Below are 22,789 nucleotides of genomic sequence, written 5' to 3' on the forward strand. Positions count from 1 at the left end.
CTTCACTGCAAATGAGATTTGCACTCAAGTCTCTGTCCATTTTGCTGTCTCTGACATCAGCAAGGGGAGGATCTGGCTTCTCCTGTATTTCTTCACCAAACCAAAGGGATAGGCAGCCTGCCACGCTGCATGCATCCCAAGCAACCTTCAAGTCCCTGAAATTTTAATGACTACATAACAATTTAAGAAAAACATATAAGGAGCTTCCCACTGCTCCTTTTACTGGTAACTAAAAATACTTCAAGAGTAGTTTCAGACAATACGAGTTGAGCTGTCCTCAACTTTCAAGCTTTTATATAAGATGGTTTTGAGAAAACAACGCGAGGCCCAAACAAATTATTTTTTTGTTTATTTCTACTTCAGAGATACTACAGGATTTAAAGACATCTTTGTTTTTGTAGTATCCTTCACTGTTTTTTCACCCTCTTTCATTTTCCCTCTAGGAATTCACCTTTGAAGGTTTATACTCTTAGAGAAACACATGATTTTATTGTTCTCTTCTTTTATTCTTAAGCAGTGGCTGAAAATAATTAAAACACATAATGGATTGTCTATTATCACCTTCAACAACCAATAGTATTTTGTGAGATAAAAACCAGTTCTGACTGTCCATTCAAGGTCTGGCTACAGAAGTGTTTGAATCCCAGCTCACGATTCTTGATGTATACATAACATTTTGTACATCAACAACAACAAAAAAGAAAATGAAGCAGCATTTCTTTAATGAAATAGAAAACACACAATGAATGACTTTAAAAATACTAATAAAAAATAAGAATAGGAAGTATATAGCACAAAGATTGTATTTTGAACATTATTGGTGCAATACGAAGGATTAATAACTGATAAAGCTTAAAATGTGAACCAGTGAACATTCACAAGACACACATATGTTCATGCACACAAATTTTCTTAGCAGTGATATTTGATAAGATGTCTGTATTCTTCAACAGTAAGTTGCCTAACAGAGGGCATGTAACAGAAATAATCAACAAAATGACTGGTTTTGTAGCTAAAGTATTACTAGTCAGTTGAGAGAAAACCAAGTAAAACTTCAGGATAGAAAAGAACTACTGCAAACGTAACACTGTTGAACCAAGTCTTCAGTATCTGTATATGTGCTCATCCTTAATTACAAATAGCTATCTACCTTAAAAATAATTCCTTTTTTGTTTGTTTTGTTGGATGCAATGAAGGTTCATAATCTGAACTCATAATCCAAACAGTTTTTACTATGATTCAAAGATTCTTTCCAAGCTTACTGAAAGGAACGAACTGGTCTTTTCCCAGTAAACTCCATAGTTCATAGTTTAATAAATACCGGATATTAAAACCCTTACAAGAGGGCAAAAATAGCTTTTTATCCACCTCAGGTAAAATTCGAGGAGAACATCAGATCATCTGCAAACATCAAGTTATTCCAAAGAACTGGTAGCGCTGCATTTAAAGTGAGAAGCTGTCTGCACGTAGGTATTTTGGAAATAATTGCTGTTGGTTATTTTAATTGGCATTTTTAGGTATACTGCTGAAGTACAGTAGTTAAGGTCTGTCAATACAGCAGTGGAAGAAGCCTGCAGCCAAAACTGCATGAACAACGCAGCTGAATTCTTCAACTATACTTTAGCCAAGAGAAGGAATTTAGAAATCTTTACCACTACTTCTTAAAAAGACCTTACACAAACAAAATTTGGAAAACAAAACACATTCATGTTTTATTGATAAGTCTTACAGTAGTCTTCACCATTCCTCTGGGGAAGGATGAGACTATTATTTCAAAGGAAAGGATACCCTGCCCATGTTGCTTCTTGCAGAATCTGCTTTTGCTTTATTGGGGATTTATTTATTTTTCTTTTAATAAAAGGAATTTAAATTTACTTAATTTAATCCTGAAAGCAGCAGAGGTGATGTAAATTCAATTAAATTTGGGAAAATTAATCAAAAAATCAGAATCTATAACTCCAGTTGGAATAGATATTGAAATTATTTTAACTTTCTACACAAGGACAACAAACGTTGTACCATATCCCAAGATTCAAACCATAAAGGAACTATAACTTTTATTCTCACATACATCAGGCTGTTTCACAGCTTCATGTAAGCATTAGTAACAAAACACATATTTTTACTTCTACTAAGTGCCCTTTGCACTCTAGGGAAAGGAGCTTGCTCTGTTTTTTTGATAGGTATACAGTACCCACAAAATCCATGAGATTAGGTCTGCATTTATTTAACAAAAATAATACACAGGTAATAGTTCATATGAATTTTCAGTGTATTCTCCTGAATGTTTCAAAATCTTAAGGCAATATAATATGATAAATAAATTTCATCATCAGCCCAGATTAGTTCCACTAAATTTCAGGAACATGAGGAGGCCACCTCTGCTCCCTTTATAATGGCTGAAGAAAGAGATGTAATGGTAAGGAATGCAAATCACCTCCAGCAATACTGCTTTCTTGTTATGCTCCTAAACCTCTTCAGGGTGCCTAAAATGTGGTGAGATTATTTAGGCCCAAATATTTGCATTTGTTCCTTTAGCAAAAATCTACATACTTTTACTAAATGTTTTTAAACATATGAAGAATAGAAAATATTATCATTAACTACTCACAGCCAGGAACAAAGTGAAAATTTCAAATTTGCAAAACCTGAACAGGATTTTTAAAAAAGACTTTGTATTTATGTAAAATTGCTTTCTTAGGCAAAAACAGGTTATTAAAAATGTCGAAAGGTTCCTTCCATTCCTGGTAGAATATAGTTTGTCACAGCTTCTACAGGAAGAAGATCAAGATGTACTAGGCCAAAACTCACTTAATAAAAACATTACTTATACAGAAGATATCTATTTAGCAATTGGTGTTATACTCGTAATAAAAAAATATGACATTTTGCAAAAGAATATTCTTATTTGTAGTGATTCTATGTACCTTATGTTTACTTTTCATTATTAGGATGTTATTTGTTTTCAGAAAAAAATTCCCTACTCACTTCAGACGTGAGTAGAGCTATACCATCTGTGAAACATATATTTAATATGAAGACAGATTTTCATCTAACAAATTTAAAATTCCAAACACTCAAGCATAAACTTTTTTTTCATTTTGATGAATCTTTGATGGCACTGAGGTCTCAAGAAAATATCCTTAAAAAAGTTCATGAAGGAAAAAAAGCATGCATGTGGTTCAATTCTGCCTTGCCAGACAGTTCAAAATGCAGTACTTCCCAGAGCAATCTCTGCTAAAGCAAAAACTACACAATAAATGACACCATATGCAGTATTTCAGAATAGCATTCTTCAAAATAACAGAATCTGTCTAAACTTCCCTTTTTTTGGGTGGAGGGGGGCAGGGTGAAGAAGGTGCAGGCGACAGGGCTATAGTAGAAATCAAGCTAAGAAGGGTAGAAAGAGAACAGACATCCAGATTATCCCAATGCCCAGAGGCACATCTACCAAGGATGGATACAGCATTCATGGGAGCGACCACAGATGCTGTAGAGCCACCTCTGTGGAATGAGGGGAAGTGCAGAGGACATCACCACCACCTCAACTGCACAAGACAGAAACGAAGCACACAACCTCTGCCTCCAAGGTTAAAAGGTCATCGAGTCAAGAGCAACAATGAGAAAAAATTATTTGCTCCACCTCAATGACTGAAGCATCAAAAGGGAACATTCTGCAGTTCAGTTGAATCCAGGCCATTTCACTCCCTCTCTGATGCCCACCATACACCCCTTCAGCACTCATTTCCTTTGATGAAATAAGGAATAATTTAAATAACAGGTATAAAGCTAGACATCATAGACCTTAAATTTCACAATCAGCTAAGCCTGCCTAAGCACTTCACTTCTAATATGTTATGAAGTTGCCACTCTTGAATTTAATAGAATCCCACATGGTTTTACTGAAGTCTTATTCCAAAACAAGAAAAAAAAGAAAAGGTGTTACTGCAAGGGAATAGTGATTTTTTCCCCCTTGTTTAAATAACAAAATAACTTCCCTATTCTCCCCTCTCTTTAATTTTGAGAACTAACAAAACTTCCATTTTATCTAGTTGATACTTTTTTCCTGGGCCTGCCACAAGACATAGCTTGCTATAAGCCTGAGTGCTTTAATTATATACACTTGTTAATTTCTCATTTGTAGGTTTTTAAGCTTAGGCTCATTTTGATGGAAATGAAATTCTGATTTCTTCGTTAAATGAGAAGAAATACTTAGGGAATAATTACCCTTCCCTTTAGTATATCCATCTTAAACTACAGTTCACGACCATCCAGAGGACAATCTGTTTCACAAAGTTTTCAATATTGTAAAATGGGATAATGACCTTCAGTGAGAATAAATCTTGTAACTTCTTAAGTTATTCACACACAAAAATTGATCATGCTTTTTGTTTCTATTGTGCCTTTCTTTTCCCTTGCATTACCTTGGACCGTTAAAACCACAGAATTTCTGAGTGAATTATTTAGAAACCAAAGTAGTTTTTCTGAAGTAATGTATCAAAAAAAGAGAGTTTGAAACTGTTGGAATTTTTCCTTTCTTCTCATGCTGTTTTTAAAAAATGCTTTTTGAAGTATGTTAGGCTAAGTTTCAGCTTAATTTTTCCCCATTAATTCTAATATTGATATTCCATCTATTTTAACTCCATCTTCATTGAATTTGTCTATCATTCAAGCAGAAACACAACTCTCAGCAAATAAAATCACCCTAATAACTGAAAACCAAAAGAGAAAACAGCCACAAATAAGCCACACAGGCATAAAGCCGGGAGATAGACAAAGATGCCCTTCTGTGACATATTCCATTCTAATACAACACAGTGTTCCATCACATGACTTAGTCATACTAATCGCTAAAACTGGTCACCATGTTTATAGCCTAATGATTGCTTCACTTCTTACTCCAAGCAAACTTACAAAAGTTGAAAGCACTCTACAAATGACAGCAGCAAATAATACTTCAGTCCACGTAGACCTAATCGTAACACTTCAGCAAAATTGAATTATTAGTTCCATTACTAAACTTGGTGTTCAAAAGGACTTAAAAGGTAATCTTTCTATCCAGTGTTCAGAATGAATGTGCATTTTTTTTTCCTTTCTCTGAAACTACTACAGCTCAATAAGTATTAAATAGACTGATCTAGGAACGAAGGAAAATAGTTTTATGCATTATTTTTTGTTTCACATGCTGTATTAGGCATTCAGGAAAGCGACTCAGCTTAAACAAAAAAAATCTAGTCTAGTCACAGGGCAAAAGAAGCATTAAGTGTAAAGAGTATTAATTTGGTGGTTTCGGCATTTATGTTTTCCTCCATTTTTCAGTAACTGATTAAACATAGAGTAACCTGTTGATCACAGAATGGGTCATTGGAAAGGACCACAGTGGGTCATCTGGTCCAACCTCCCTGCTCAAGAAGGGTCTTCCTAGGGCACAAGGCACAGGATTGTGTCCAGATGCAGATCTTCCCCATAAAGAAGATAAAGCTGACATGCATTTCATTGGTATTAACACAATACATCTTTTTTTGTACCTTTTTTTTCTTTAAAATTGAGGCAAAAACCAGTAGCTAAACCAGTAGCTAACTTAGTGTTGACATATAAAATGTAAAGTTCAGCCCTACAGCACTTAATAATGAGCTTAACAGCCAGGCTTAGTGAACAGATCCATAGATGTTAGCAGCAGCATTTTCAAAACCAGGTCCAACTCTATTGGTTTTGAAGGATTACACCATAATTGGATGAAGAGTTTAATACAGCTCAAATAACATCAACTCAGTAGTTTCAAAGTAGTTCAAAACAATAGGTCAAGCACACTCTCTGCAGATTATATCTAAATTACTCAAGACTTGGCTCTCCTGAAACCCATCTAGAGATCCCATTAAAGGCAATGATCTTTAAGATAAAGTAAGCTCTTTCGGAGCTTTGTCTATATCTGGACAAAGAGGGGAATGTAAGATCATTCATATCCATCAAAAATGTGAATCTTGAACACAAATTGAACTAAAGGCATGGATCAAAATCAGGCTAAAACCTCTGTATGCATCAAATGAAAAAATAAGCTTTGATAGCCGTCAGAAAATCTGGTGAACTGCTTACTTGCCTCATGTGAAAGCAGAGAAAAGCATGAAGTGCAGTTGCGAAGAAAGGCAGCAAAAAAGAAAATTATCACCCAGCAGAAAAGTATCAGTTGAAATTGTAGAACATCATATGAATGTCTGAAGGTGGTGGATGCAACTATTTCTGCAAATGTCTGCTTGGGCTCTTTTCATGGCTTTTCCCACTAATGGGAATAGGGTGGGAAGAGACTGCAACCCCATTTATTCCCTGCACTCCTGAACAGTGTGCGTGTGTCACATGGAAGAGATTTTGCTGCAGGGTTCATCATCCAGAAGAATGCCAAAGGAAAGGATGTCACCGAGACAAACACATAAAAAAATTCTACTACTTTGGATGTTTCAAGTAATACAGTGTACTTGAAATTCTACTTAGTATAAAAATATTAGTGAAATACAAAATTGAACACTTTTTGATGGGTTTCTGCTTTACAAGATGGCACATTTTTTTAAGATCTAGGATTTTGATGTGTGAAAGGTTGGCCTTCTCAGGCCTAAAAAATACCTCTGATGAGAGATTCCTACACCTCAGACCAGTTACGAATGGAATAGTTATGAGATTCCTAAAAGAGATTATTCGATGAATAGCTGGCAAGCATCTCTTCAGGAATGCTAGCCTGGGATAAAAAGGCAGATGACAATCCACTCCATTTGCTCTCATTTCCTGAGTGCATCTCTAAGCACTAGGAGTTTGCATATCTCCTTAGCTAGAGTCAAAGCAGAAAGTGTGCTTCAGCACTGCCATAAGGAAAACAAACAAACAAAAAACCATCACAAAAGCCCACTTGCAGTGTTTCCTGCACATCAGGAGAATGGGGATGCACTGCCTGAAATCTAGCCTTGTAGATGACATAAAACAAAAACAAAAACAAAACCTTTTAGGACATACGGTAAAATGAGTTCAGCTTGGTTTTGGTTAGATCACACCAACATCACAAGAAGCTGTAGGTCTGCTCTCTTCCTGCTACAATTGCCCCATCTGGCCACTATTGTACCAACAGCTGTACAGCTCTTGTAACCAAGCTTAAAAGTTTAAGGAGAGCTGGGTCTACTCTGAAAAGCACTTTAGCTAAGTTGCTTCCACTTTTACCTTTTGAAATACTTTATCCAACACATTCAGCTTTACAGATGTCCCAGTTGTTTCCACACGGATCCATTTATTTATTTTAATAAGGTGAGTAAATGAAAATGTATACTGCTATAATACAGGGGAAACATCTTTCCAGCTCTTTACTATTTCCAGTAAGGACAGTGCTTAAGTCTGAAGGCTCAAAACCAGGCAAGAAACAAGTTTGGTTAGAGAGCCACTGCCCTGAGTGTTTTTGTACACACACCATTTCATCCCCTTGAAGGTCTTGAAGGTACAGTACATATTCCATAGACTCCTTCTATGGTCAGAATACAGAATTGAACTGAGCCTATACAATATACATTACTTGTGTGCAATAAATGACAGAATGCAAGTGCTTTGAATTCTTTACTCTGCATATATGGCTATGTTTTAGTATGGTACCCACATTTAGATCATAATTTCCACGGGTCTATATAAACAAGCATGAAGATAAACAGGCACTCTTCCCATGCAGAACTGGAAGAATTCATCCAGAAGCTTTGCTTTGTGAATTATTTCAGATGTGTTGTACTGAAGCCATAAAGGATGTTAGCAAGTGCGCTGGGAACTTTTGTTTTAAATTATTATGATCTGTTACTCTAATAGAAGTTACTAATATTATTTAACCCCACTAGTGTACTTAAAATGAAAATAGTCTTAAGCTCTTTTCAATAGATTTTGTCTCTATAATAATTTTCCCCCAATACCCTCCTCCTATTTAGCCTGTTGGTCTCTAGCTTTGTATACCCAGAAAGATACTGAAATATTACCATATTATATAATTTGAAATATTATTTCAAATTATCCTATCTTTCAGTATAAAAAGGTAAGCAGCTATTTAAGAACACTTTATTAATCTTTCCACTCCAAATTACAGAAAGATTCATTCGTAAATTAAATAACATGTAAAAAAAATTCCAATGAAAGCAACATCCACCCTTGCTCTGACCATCTTATGATTTTAGAATTAAAAAAGTCACTAAATTATCAGCTGCTGCAATTCTTAGCAGTTCCACTATAATCATACTTAAGTTAGTTGAAAAACATATTCTAAAATACTTTCCATGCTGCATATATACGTATATATATACAACAAAATAGAAACAATGCTTTCCATGTCCTCTGTAAAGGGAAAAACGAGAAATTCACATGGATGCAAAATAGCCTCGCACAGGACACCCAACACTATGTATGTAGGAGGGCCTCTGAAGCAGCCAGGTGGGTGGGAGAGGTAACAGAGCTTGCTGAGGTCCACAGTGGGTGAGGTAAGGCAGACCTGCGGTCAGAACTAACACAACAAACCTAAACCTATTCTCAAGCCCACCTACAAAGGGCAGTGCTTTTAACAGAGCTAAGTCCGTGACTTTAAGTATCTTCATCATGCTTTCAAATTTTCCAGGACATGTTTTTCCCAGAAATAAAACTAGATGCAACATTCTAGCCCTGGTCTTATTAAAGGGATTTAAACCATGCTCCTACCTCTCCCTCTACCTCTACTAGGCAGCACCAGTCCTTGACACTGCCCTGCACTTGAATCCCCTTTGGCTACAGGATCTTCCTCACCAACCCCCAAGTCTTCCCTCAGTCACAGCTTTACAAGATAAAAATCTTTCATTCTGCACACACCTCCAGCATTCCTTGCTCCTCCACAAACCTAGACAAACTGCACTGTAACAGACTCCTGTTACCATGATCTCAGCCACGCTTTAAACTTCTTTTTATCAGTCCAGCAATCACTGAACCATCCACTGTTTGTCACTATTGCTTTTATGTTTACACACAGACAATTGATCAAAACTGCAAAGTGCATCACACCTGACACAAACACTGGGGAAAGTCCTCAACACACATAACCTCTGACAGTGGCCTCCAGCCATTATTTCTGAGTGCTGGCAGCTCACCAGCTCTTTATCCATTTTATTTTACTGTACAGTCCTAATTTTTAAATTTATTTTAGTCGAGTAACAGTAAATCAAGGACCTAATCAAATTTAAATGTTAGCTATGGAAATAATGTACTTTCAGATTGACAGCCAAGACGCAAAACCAAAACAAAACACTGCTTCAGGTTAACTATTTCCTTTTGGCAAGAGCATAAGCAATACAAAACTGGTCTACCAGTAACTGATGCAATCTTAATTGGAGGCAGCATAATCAGCTCCATACACAATGAGAGCAACACTAAAACCCAAACAATTTCTATGGCATACATATAACATGAAAGATCTGAGGTTTTTAATATAAGCTTTCAGGTATGATCACTTTTAAGAGCAGACAAAACCACGGAGTAAGTGTTTAAGTAGAGACTGGTACGGTAAAGCCAAGTATGGGAATGTCCTCCACACTGACTTGGTACAGTAACAAACCGAAAATATAGATAATTTAAAATAGAAAGTTTTAAACACGTTCAACTTAAAACTACAGGGAAATCTCATAAACAAGCTTTGGGTGTCTGAGAGGCCGTAAGATGTTGCTGACCCAGGTGCTTAATCATCTTTCTGGCAGGGTGAGCAGCTTGTAAGAAAAGACAAGAAGGTGTACGATCTGCCCCCAGAAGCCAGGATCCCATTCCCAGCCTCCACATCAGCACAAGTCACCCAAAAGAAATGTGAGTTCAGGCAAGGGAAGCGAACTCAGGCGCAGGTATTGCTGGCTCTTCCTTCCAGACTGCAGTCTGAGAGGTGGGGATAAGAGACCAGCTGGCAGCATCTTAAACCACAGCATCTAAGGCTTCCAGAGCACATCTGTCAGAGCCATTTGTGAATAAATTTCAGTGTAAGAGTTTGTAGAATTGAGAACTTCATATGTAAAGATTACAATGAAAACACAACAGATAAAAGCACAAAAAGATACAAAGGCTGATTGATAATATAAATGTGAGAAAGAATTATCATGGGTAGACTTAACCTTTTCTTCATTTACACCACACAGCACAGCCGGAGAGAAAACAATTGAAACTTTGAAATCTACTACATTTCCAATCCAATCTGTTTCCCCAGAATAAAAACCAGTTCATGACATAAAAGGTTATTATTTTGTTCCATTATTTATTTGATTTCAATAGAAATACATAAGGATAAGTTTGGTTTCTGGCTAGAGGCAACCAACTACAGATGACACAAATGCCATCTTTTATTTTGTTGTCTTACCTAAGACTAGAAATAACAGCATTAATAGCCAACAATAAACTTGTGTACAAAATGGTGTGCTTCAGCTTGCCTTCTGGATTTTAACTTCCCAATACCATTCTCCATTTAAATTATTATTCTCAATATTAGTGCTAACCTCTGCTCTTTTCCTCTCTCACACTTGTCCTTTCTGCTGTAAATGACTTCTCCCACCATAAGCTTCTGCTGTCAGAACAGTCTTTCCCCATTTATTCACTTCTCCAGCTCAACATCCACTCCTGGATTTCTATTGCACCCTTCCCTTCCTTTCCCATCTCCCATCCCTCTTTACCCAACTGCAATTGGGTTTACATTGCCTAATTCATCACAGTGTTTCTTCCCAATTCTGCCTTGTTTTTGATGGCAAAACATACTGAGTGAAAGATGATGACAAGAACAATCACAACACAAGAATAAGCAATATTTTGTTGATGTATGAATTATCATATTTAAAACTGCAAAAAGTCCTGGGACACAATGAAATGCAGTGTGTGGTTAGAGAGGCAGAATAAAACTTAAAAATCACTACTACTGCTGATTTTCAGCCCTGTGGCTAAAAAAAAATTGAAAAGAAATGAGAAACAAAGGAATTAGCACTGTCCATGTCAAGAATGGCTGTTTACTCAACCAACTGAACTACGGGAGTATCTTTGCGCAGCTAGTGATACAAAAGCACCCGGGATGCCTTGACATTTTCCCATGACCTTCAAACATAATTCTAACAAATAAAAATGTATCAGGAATCACAGGCTGTTGCAGATAATTTTGGGATATTAAAGCCACATTAATTCAACTCCTATTTGGAAACATAAGCAAGGACTTCTTCTATTGCTGTACCAGTGACCTTCTACGTTTGTCCTTACATGAAACAGAGTTCCTTCCTCAATGGCAAACACCACAGTTTTTACAGAAATACCCTTTCTTTTTACCTTCTTTTCAAAAGGGAAAAAATTGTTACTGCTTACTTAGCACGTCAAAAAATACTTCAAGAATAAAACTGGTTATTGAAGAGCTGTAAGATACATAAGATACGTTGTACATAATACTGCAATAATATATGGCATCATCAGCTTCACACCTAAAAACAGTTTCACTGTGTCTGTGATTGATAAACTATGTAAGTATTAAAACATTAAAAACGTTAATCTTTGTAATAATGTCCTGAAAAGTTTTTATATTAATTTGAACCATGGATCATTTTAATATTTAATCATTGCAGACTTCATCTGAAATGAGGATAGCTTTTCACTGAAATATGCTTCATTTTTTATTTAAAAAAAAATGACAGCTAGTATTTATTCCATAAATCTCTCCACATTTTTTCCTCAATCAAAAGTAAACCTGCAAGCAAATGAAAAAATCCACAAGAGCAGAAAAATTTAAAGCAGAGTTTGTGTCAGAAAACATTGACATTCGTAGTCCTGTTTCTCAGGAGTAACTGTATTACAAGGGTAGTATTGTATGAGATTCAGAGGGTTGAGGTAGACTTCTACTGCAAATGGAAATCACTGGCTTCTTTGTTTACACCTTACAACTATCTATGTTGTATCTCTCTATGTATCTTTTAATGTGTAAACACATTCATTTATTCTTTGTAACATTCACTTATTCTTCCTAAGAACTTAATACAGTGACTCAGTTCTTCAAGATGATATTAAACTGGTTTAGGGCTTTTTAATACATAACCTAATTTTGTAACATTAGAACACTTTAGCAACATATAAAGACTTTCCAAAGTATCCTATCCTCACCTATAATTCACAGCTTGTCTTGCCTAATAAAAAATTTAGATTATTATGGAAATATTGCAAAGGAAAAAAATCCACAAAGCAACTTCCTGGTTATGAGAAGAATCTCACAGAAACTCTAAACATCCAACTGCAATTAACTATAACTAATCTTGATTGTATTGATTAATTTTTAAAGACATTTAAAATTATCTAACCAAAATTAATTCATGGTCTCAAGAAACACATTTCACAGAAAAATCAAAGGAAAATATCCTCACTGCAAGAAATAAAAAAGCCTTGTCTTGTTTTCTATGTAGCATCTACTAAAACTAGAGGTTTCCTGGAGCTGCTGCAATAAAGCACACTGAGCTTAAGTTGCCCTTTAGACTGGGCTGTGGGATTTGGCCAAAATATTTGAATTAAGTAAACCCTAAAGATACCCTGGGCAGTACCACAGGTTGCCAGATTAGCTTACATGACCAGTCTCCATTCCATACTTGTGACCAACAGGGAGGATTTTTCCGTACCTGCTACAAAACTGGCACACAAACTGGCTTCCATCTCTGAAAAGGCTGCAGAGTGGAACAGCGAGAGCTATGAAGTCACAGGACAGGCAGAAGTCAGTGAGGAATCTTCAAATGCATATAAGCTTATTCTGTATCATTCATGATTAAGAAAAAAAAAGAACAAACAACCAAAAAGCCCCAGTACTACTAATTTTATGAAGAAAGTATGTACCTCCTTGCATATTACCTTCTGCTAAAGTAAGTTCTTAAGGAAAGATGTATAGAAAAACCATGGTCATTCAGTGTAATGCAGTAATTAAACTCTGGAACTCAACTGCTCATCTGAAATAGTCCTGTTTTTATGTGACTTAACAGAAAGACATATACATCTTTGTATGTAATTTGATACAAGATTTAAAGCTAATTATAGGGGGAGTTTTACCAATGTTACAGGAATCTCTGTTTTAGTCATTTGATTTGAAGTAATCTTTCAAAACCTAGATATTTGAAGAGCTCCCACATCTATGTTGAAACAGTAACTGAGTATTTTCTGTATTGTTTTTGCAGATACAAAAACTACTTTAAGCAGACTATGAAGTCAACTGTAGAACCTTGTTGTAATCTCTACTTGGCTACATTAATAAATCAAATTCACAGAATTACAGGATTGCTGATGTTGAAAAGAACCTCTTGAAGCCATCTACTTGTGCTCATCTATCTCTGCTCAAACAGGTTTAGCTAGAGGACTGTACATAAATTACAGAATTACAAATTAGAAAATAAATTACAAAAGGGATTTACATATTGAAGGAAAAAATAACAAAAAAGTGAGCAACTCACCTTTTTTTTTGTCAACTGTTTGTATTAATTTATTTCAAAGTTAACACTTTGTTTTCTCTATGCTCACACTTACAGAACTGATTTGAAGTAGGCTTGTCTTCACTGCTTCCATGAAGACAGAAAAGTCCCACAAGGTAAACAGTACTAAGTCATGATCAAAGATGATCATTCCAACAAAAGAAAACTGCCAAATTTTTCCTTGCATGAACAAACTACCTTCTGAATAATGCAGTTTGTCCCTAGCCTGTTTTGTGATTCAGGGTGAAGTGATTCAGCCAAGGATGACAAGCCAAACAGCAATACTTAAGAAATGGTTCAATTTTCCCCATACTTGTAGAATTTTGTGTATCCCTTAAACATCACTTTATACAGTTTTCTACCATAGAAGTCATGTATCAGTAGCAAAGGCTGTATGAAAGTCCGTATATCTTTAGTAACAGGTACTCTTTCATTCTGATTAGCTCTTTAGGAATGAGCCTGGTCCCCAACAGGGTAGAACTCGAAACCTGTAAGACATGTAATTGAATTACTGAGTGTGAACATGTGTGCCGTATATACAGCCCAGTTACAACATAAGGGCTTTCAAAGAGGCTTTCTGGTACTGCTGTGCTCTGTCCTCGCAACTGTGTAGGTTGATGGAAGGTGGAGCAGCTTGCGAGCCACACAAACAGGGCGGCAGAATCCCCTGCCAACACCTCACATTCAGAAGTTTTGCAGCCCACATACTCTCACATAATTCCGTCCAGGATATTCTGAGCGCAACCATGACCAGCGCACTCTGCAGAAAATACAAAGGAGCCCAATGTACCCGGAACGCTTCACGCCTGGAAGACAAACACAGCCAGCTCAACAACTCCGGGGTTCATCAGATTTACTGCACGCCCATAGCCGGCCAAACACACCCAGCACCGCCACACACCGCACGTGCTGCGGCTCCGGCACGTCCCAGTATCCCTGAGCGTGTGGGGTCAGCACACACAGAGCGACGGACTGTCGAGCTCCAGACACCGCGACACCCCGGGCAGGCGGGGCTTCACACCAAACACACCGCACTGGCCGCCAGCACGGGAGGAATCGCGCTCTCGAGGGAAAACCACGAGCTACTCCCACATGGAAGCATCGCAGGCTTCCGCCAGCTCGGCCGGAGCGGCGGGCCCGGGCCAGGCCTGCAACTTGGCCCCGCCGAGGAGATCCTGGCGAGGGGTTTGTTTCCCTCCAGCACGGCCCCACTCGCTGGCATGGGGAAAGCAACCCATGCAGCCGAGGAAGCTCGGTGCGGATGGGGAAGAACCCCGGCCCCAGGACAGCACAGAACATGACACAACACGACAAGACAGCACGACGGCCTCTCCCGCCCACACCCGAGACGGACCCGCCGCGCCCCCCCCCCGGCCCCTCAGCCCGCGCTCCAGGGGCGGGGCCGCCCTGATTGGCAGCGCGCTCCGGCCAATCGCGGCGGGGAGCGCTTCCCGCGGGCCAATGGCCGCGTAGCCCCGCGGCGGGCCTCGCGCCGGCCGCGCTGGCGGGCGCTGCGTGCGGGGGGCCAATGGCGGCGCCCCCGCCGAGCGGGAGGGGCGGGCGCCGTGAGAGGCCCTCGGGCCCCGCGGCCCCTCGGCCTGCCCGGGACGCGGCGCGGTACCTCGGGCCGAGCGGCACAGCTCCGCCTCCTGCCTCCTCCCTCCTCTCTCGGCGTCGCGACTTCCTGTGCTAGCGGGGCTCCTGCTGCCTTCTGCCCGAACGTCCCCGCCTCCCGGTCCCGCCCGCCCTGCTCGGCCCCGGCCCCGGCCCTGGTCCCGGCATCGCGGCACCTTCTGCGGCGGGAGGTGTCCCGCCTGCCTGCGGCCCTCGGTTGTCTCGTTGGGTTTTCTGGAGAGGATGTTTTGGGGGAGGCTGAAAGCTCAGCCATGGAGTGTTTCAGCATACGCCGTTCACGCCCTCTGCTCTCTTTTTACCGCTATTTCCTACTTGTGTCCGAATTGTTGCTCCAGACATGTAGAGTGAAAAGCAATTAGACGCCTTAACATCACAGAATGGTTTGGATTGGAAGGGACCGTAGAGATCATCTAGTTTCAGCCCCCGATCATCACCATCACAAGCCCACGTCAGGGGGAACTTATATTTAAGATGATAAAAACATAACACATGGCAAATTACGAACCCCGTCAGGTAATTTTTTAGACACCTTGAGACGATACCAGGTCCTCTGCAACAGATATTACTTTACTTCGGTGCAAGAATCAAGCCACTGACTCTTGGAACAGCTTACTGATTAGTATTGCTAGTGCATGCCTTGGTTCCTGCAAAATGGCACTTGATAACCAAGTGTAACACTCCCCTGTAAGGAAAGATACACGAAAAAGAAATATTTGCATTTGTTTACCTCTGCAAGTTCGGAAGTGAAAGCCATACCCAGCTGAACTTTCTCATCTTTCTAGGTGACATGCATACAGAGTGGAGAGCGAGCCTACAGAAAAGTTGATTACTCAGTTTGTGTCTGGCACGCATACCAAACCACAGTTTTCTTGAGTCATTTCTGTAGCAAGCTTAATAAATAGCTCAAATGATACAGCTTTTCTAGAAAGATAGTGCATCCTGATTTTGAGTTATGAGACATAAAGTTGTACAATTTTTTTTTTGCCAAGAAATTTCACACTAAGGGTGTTTATCTGCTTTGTATCTCACTGAACACACATATATTTTATTCCCCAGCAATCTTGTCCACCTCTGGGACTGGTGGTGTCACAATCACTGTGAGCGCCTCCTCTAATTTTTCTAACTTCTATGTTCAGAATTTTGAACAATAATTTATTTAGTTTATACTCCTAATGGTAAGCCAAGAATCATATACTTGTAAAATATTTTAAGAGTTTCTTTTGATTTTTTTGATTGTTTTATTATGATTCAATTAAACCCAAGTCACGATTATGCTCATGGATATTTGAAGATAGTATTATGTGCAAAACAGCAATCACATTCAAGTAGCTGGTATACATGAATTTTGACTGCGTAATCAGAACCAAGTAAATAAATATGATGAAATATCAGAATCCGTGTTTTCAGGATGAATAATGCAATGATTTTGCATCATCTGATTTTGCATTATCTAAACCACTGCTGAGGAGTTCGTCTGTGTGAGTCCTAATAGCAAAGTACATCTGGTTCTACTTCAGTTTCACAGAATCACAGAATATGCTGAGCTGGAAGGGTCCCACAAGGATCATGAAGTCCAACTGCTGGCCCTGCACAAGACCATCCCCAAGAGTCACACCATGTTCCTGAGAGCATTGTCCAAACGCTTCTTGAACTCTGTCAGCCCTGGTGCTGTGACCACTTCCCCGAGGAGTGCCGAACCACCCTCTGCGGAAAGAATCTTTTTCTAATATCCAACCTAAACTTCCTCTGACACAACTTCAGGCCATTCCCTTGTGTCATGTCACTGGTCACCACCAAAAAGAGATCAGTGCCTGCCTCGCCACTTCCCCTCACAAGGGAGTTGTAGGCTGCGACAAGGTCTCCGATCAGTCTCCTCTTATCCAGGCTGAGCAGACCAATTAACCTCAGCCACTCCTCATACAGCTTCCTCTCAAGGCTCTTCACCATCTTCATTGCCCTCCTTTGAACACTCTCTAATAACTTAATATCTTTCCTATATTATGGTAACCGAAACTGGACACAATTTCACCTAATCCCAATATTCATTTCACCACCAAGTTTTCTTCTATAAACCTATGTATGCCCAGCATCCTTGACACTGAATCTGTAAAGAAGTCATAAGGAATTACAGTTTCATGAAAAGGATTCCTGAGGAGTTTTCTCCGTTTTTAGTTTGACTGTTTCAATTCTTCATTCTTAATCTTCATTTTATGGGAAAAACATTTCCCATTGTGAGGTTTCTTCTACAGAGAAGGCGTTCCTGCTGTTCAGAATGGCAGTTTTACATTTAGATGACACAAAGTACAACAGACAGACTTGCTTCTTTTGGTGGAATAAGAAGCAGCCTGGGTGAAGTATATATGTCCTGAAATATTTTAAATTTCTCTTAGAGCTGTAAATACAGGAAGGATACCATTACTATTATGTAACTGTAACTGATGTGTATGTCAAACAGAGAGTAATTTTTATTGATCTTGCTACACCCATCAATTTGTGCCATATCCCTTGAGCAGATGAATTTAAAACTCCAAAAGTATTTTTAACTTACATGGTTTTATCTTACAAAATTTTGAGGAAAATGTATCAGGTATTGTATTCAGTGACTCTTTCCCTGGTTTTTCACCTATTTTTCATTCCTTCATGAGACCTTCAGATTACTCTGACAATTTGACGAGGATCTATCTGTCCCTTTCTGTTCACCTATGCAGTGGTTTTCAAGTTTATGATTTGTCATTTTTTTTAATAGAAGTTCAGTTACACCCAGTGAAAGTAGGCTTCTTTATTTATCTTTTGCAAAGCTCTGAGAATCGGTTCCCAAGCTTTTAGAGTTTAGTTAGTTTTAGACAAAAGGTTGGAAAATGTTGCTCAACATCTTTGTTCCAAGTTGACAACAAGGATTAGAGTAACATAGAGAAAACTATCTCCCCAAAATGCAACAACTTGTCTACTGTCTAACCTGATATCTTCTTACGTATGTCTAACCACCAAGTTAAGCCCAAAGATGTGAAGGAATGTTCTTAATTATTTTTGTTCTATTAATTTTGCCATCACTAAGTAAGAGTTTTGCCCCTTCTCTCATCCAGAACTGTAGCCTGAATGTTGCCAAAAAAACAGCTGTTTGATTGGGACTACTATTCAGGCTATCATTAAATCTTTCAGGGAATACCTTACTCCAGAACTTCTACAAGGTACAGTATTCCCCATCTAACAACAAAGCTAAAACTCTTTATGCTCCTGTCACTTCCTAACAATGTAATTTCTGGTGGCTTTGACATATATAGTCTTGCTCTTCTCATATCCAACCAGAATTGTTGCTGAAAGAAATAATCACCTTAGCTCATCCCTTTATCCCTGTAATTTCTCATTTTGCATCTATCCAGTGTTTGCCATCTCTCTGCCCGCTCTGTACACACTTTGCCTTCATTTTGAAATCCTTTAGGCCTATCCTGTCTTGTTTTCACTTAGCTTTTATTTTTGCTTCTCACCTCTGACTAACGTAGAATTCTGGCTTTCACTGCAATTTTTTTTATACAATCCTATTTTGCTTTCCCCATGTGACACTTACTCTCAAATCCATCAAAAAGAGACCTACAGCAGGATAGCTACTGTAACTTCATCCTGCTAGTGTGCTGAGCCGACTCCTATCATGCTTCTCCCATATTTACTATTTCTGCCTGTTAGTTCATGTCTTGCCTTACATTTCAGTTGCAATTTCTTCAGCACAAGTACCTTCCTCTCACTCTATGTCAGGTTAGTGGTTGGCACCACTGTTCCTAAAATCAAACGTTTTTAAAACCTCAAGATTTCTAAAGCTCCAGATAACTGTCCTTACCCATGCTTCCCACAGAGATAGAAGGAATGTGGAGCCCATCCTCTTTCCTTCCAGCCTTCCAGCTGAAAATTTCAAGGTGGTGTCAGTCATGATAGATGGTGCATTTTGTGACACAGACAGCCTGCCATTAGGACAAACTCATTTCACTGAACCATCTGATGGTAATGACTTTCAGTGACAGACTGACCTAGGCTGGCTCAAGTCAGTATGCTGGAGGTGAAAGGCTCCACATTCCATTAGCAGGACTCTGAGCCATCAAGTCTGCTCCATCCCACCCCTACTTAATCTGTATTGATAGACTTGGTAGCATTTTCCTAACTGCTGTCATCCATACAGATGTCTGCCGTCATTTTGTTGGTATGGTCAATCAATACTACATTAAATGTTACCTTCAGTTTACCGTTAATTGTCTAAAATAGATGTGATATTTTCATTATTTATACAACTATGCCATAAAATTATGCATTCCAGATTAAAAATATAAAATACTTGTTTATATTTATATTATTGCTCTGACATCAACTTTTGGATTTCTGTGTAAAGAAATTAATCTCCTCTCAGAGGGTAAATGTGGACTGACAAGCACTAGCTCCTGTTGCCTCTGGGACATAATTATGCTTGCAAATACAAAACCAGAAAAATCATAAGCTTAACACAGTAGACACTCTTGAAAGTTTCATCTCAGCATGAAGCTATGTTTTAATTATTATTTTTGTCTGCATTGTTCAGATTGACAGTGCACCAACTAGAATAAGTGCTTATCCTAGTTAATTCTTCATGAGACTTATGTCACTGGAAGATGCATTTAATTTATTTCCTTTTGCTTTCCTTAAGCCAGCACTAAGTGGTTATCTATAAACATTCCTCAAAGGTTTTACTACTTTAGGGCCAGATCCAAAGCCTGTTGAGTCAATTGGAAACTTCAAAGGTCTTTGGAACAGGCCCCATTACAAGGCAGAGGTAAGCTGTAATTTGTTTGGGGACATCGCAGAATTAAGAAAGGAAAAAACCCTTATTTATATTTTACCATATTAACAGATTTCCTATATGGTAGAGATTTTCTGTTCTTATGAACTGAATTTGGACACTTTGACATCTCCATCCACCTAAATGGTAATTTTAGAGAGATATATAGATAAAGAAATAGGTAGATAAGCATCTCCCAATACCAACTGAAGATTGATAACATTAAAATATATGATATTTTTTCTGAGACAGTACTTGAAAATATTATTCTGTGTAATGCATACACTTCATACACCTGAACAACTGTCATCTGTGTTGTGGAAAAAGTTTTTCATATTTACTGATTTAATTGGGTAATTACAGTAATATATTTCATTATGGAAAAAAAATAACATATTTTTAAAATTACTGTGATGCTATTTTGGTTCATTTTTCAAAAAGGTAACCCATAAGGTATCAACATAATAGTTATCTATTATATGATCAAGCTTAGCCTCAAACAATGAATATGGGGTTTGTGATAATAAAATTAAACAAACAAATGCTCTGCCTCCAAATATTAGTCTCGTCATCCAGGAAACAAAAACATATTTAGAATTTTATAAATTATTTATAATATAATTTGAGATCTGTATTCTCCATATTGCATGATAGTTCCCCAAATTACTGGACTGATACAGTTCTCCTCACTTTCCCACAGAATTCTCCCATATTCTGTAAAAATAATTAAGTATTCTGTTAAGTCTTAACTTGAATTTAATTCTCCCCTATCCCAGGTGTGTGCCTTAAGTGAAGTATGCACTGTCCCACTTTATACACTCTCTTCCATTACAGAGTTGAACACATCAGTAGGATAAGCTGACAGCGGTTTGTCATATACTCGGTTATCCAACAGCAGAATCCTTAGGGCCCTATCCTAGCAAGGGTGGGATCTGAAATCTAGTTTTTGTTTCTAAGGAAGTAGAAAGAGGGCAAGAAGTGCTACAGCCTTTCATTTCTCCAGCCTTTTCCCCTGGTCTCTGGGACCTGAAGGCTCATTTTGCAAGTAAAGAGTGAGACAAAGGCATCCCTTAGTGCCTCAGCCTTTCCCGTGTCCCGTGTAACCAGAGCGTCTGTCTCTCTGAGCCATGGGCCCACATTTTCCCTAGTCTTCCTTTTGTCACCTAAACATATTTGCACATTAGTTTTGCTCAGGACTCAAAGAAGAGGTCATGGCGTATGCCCATATTACTACTCCCTCTAACTCACTAGAACAGTGTGTCAACTACCAGCTACCAATGCCAGTTAACTGTTAGTAATTGTTAGACGATGACTTGTGCTTCAGGAAACCTGAACCATGCTTGAGAATAGCTTGGAAGAGAGCTGACTAACATAGGCCAACACTGTGCTTGGGACTCTGTAGCTATTTAGCAGCACAGATGATCAAATGCAAGTGCCTAGAATCAGCCTTTGACAGAGTTCATTGTATTTCTATGTCTGTATTACCAGTCAAGAAAGAAACCCTGAAGTCACTGTAGAGAGTTATCTAAAAGTATCGGAGCAGTGCTTAGGACAGGTCAAAAAAATCAAAATAAAATAATCAGAGTTGCTTAGAAAGGAGCAGAGAACAGAACAAAACAGAAGTCCTTACTATACAACAGTATGCATCTTGAATACTACGTCTTGTAACCATGTCTCAGGAAAGACACATAAAACCTAAAACCATTACAGAGGTGGGTAACAAGAATAATCAGGTTTGGCTATTGTAAAAGAGAAGATTAAACTGATGAACACTCTTCATCCTGGAAAAGAGATAACATGAGAGAGGGAAACAAAGTAATTGCTTGCAGAGAGTGTAAATAAGGAGAAATTGTTTGCTGCTTCCCAAAACTAAAAAAGAAGGGGACACCAAGTAAAAAAAAAAAATCAGGCAGCAGGTTAAGAACAGAAGTCTTTTCTGGAACATGGACCTGCTTCCTTACTTTGCCTTATCTGGGATGGTCAGTAGACCCAGTTATCTCCCCAGCTCCACCCATCATGACAGATAGTGTGGGTTTGGGTCCTGCTGGTGAGGCCAATTCCTGCTCTGCAGCCTCCTTCAGCTCCTGGACAATGTGCCTTATGGATGAGCCCTGCTTTAGTTCTTTTCTGACAATAATTTATAATTTAGCCACAAATTCTGTATCTTGGTATATGGCAAAACTCTATACATGCATAAATTTGCACCTTGAGGGGGATAAATATGACATTCATCTTTTTTACAAAAGATTTTCTGTTACTTTAATGTTACTGCCATCAGAGTAGAATTTAGATTACTATTAGTGGTTAAAGCTACTTATAAATATTTCTTCTCTCTTAATGTTCATTTTATGTGGACAATGTTAGACTTTTATATAATGAGTAAATTTTATGGACAGTTGACAGGACCATTCAATTAAATGATTAAATGATTCAGACCAAAGTAAGTACTGCCAAAGGTTTGTCTCACTCATCATGGCAAATTACATGTATTTCAGAGAAAGTTTAGTTCACCACTGACAGGTATACAATGGTGTCTACGTTCCCCACATTTATAGTTTATAGTGAAAAGAGAAGGTTAGGTCATTTGATCTCACAGTCTGAATATCCCGTGCTATTAAAACTTGCCAACTCACTGTTGTGCTGAGGGTTGCTGAACACAGGGACACAAGTCTGAACAAATGCGTTGCACACTCCACAAAGGAGCAATGGAAATCCACAGATGGACAATCAGACATTTTTCTGCTGTGGTTTGTTCCCATGATTAATCTCATGTGTAATTAAGATCAAAAAACCAATAAATAGCAGCCAAAGAAAGCTGTTTCTAATATCTCAGTTGAATATGTTTGATTTCCTGTTTCAGCCATTGGCTCTTCTG

General features: G+C 38.5%; 1 protein-coding gene and 1 long non-coding RNA gene across 4 annotated transcripts in view; one reads left to right on the plus strand and one right to left on the minus strand.

Annotated features, from left to right (window-relative positions):
* The window catches only part of TRIQK (triple QxxK/R motif containing), a 60,173-nt gene extending 44,971 nt beyond the window's left edge, over positions 1–15,202 (minus strand). The window contains exon 1 of one of the 3 annotated variants that reach the window (XM_027892516.1): positions 15,103–15,202. Coding sequence is in view for 1 of the 3 variants with exons in the window: in XM_027892514.1 (XP_027748315.1) it covers positions 12,645–12,678 (34 nt within the window). In the remaining 2 variants the exon portion in view is untranslated. Of the gene's footprint in view, positions 1–12,592; positions 12,825–15,102 lie in introns of those variants that run through there. The other 2 variants (XM_027892514.1, XM_027892515.1) reach the window with 2 other exon arrangements.
* On the plus strand, positions 12,826–14,294 carry LOC114061751. Its single transcript, XR_003572199.1, has 3 exons — positions 12,826–12,847; positions 13,539–13,597; positions 14,210–14,294. It is a non-coding gene; the product is annotated as an uncharacterized LOC114061751 (long non-coding RNA).
* Positions 15,203–22,789: the final 7,587 nt, after the last annotated feature.

The sequence above is a fragment of the Empidonax traillii genome, unplaced genomic scaffold, assembly GCF_003031625.1.
Source record: "Empidonax traillii isolate 1590-97213 ecotype Southwest subspecies unplaced genomic scaffold, ASM303162v1 scaffold355:size2308892, whole genome shotgun sequence".
NCBI classification, from domain to species: domain Eukaryota; kingdom Metazoa; phylum Chordata; class Aves; order Passeriformes; family Tyrannidae; genus Empidonax; species Empidonax traillii.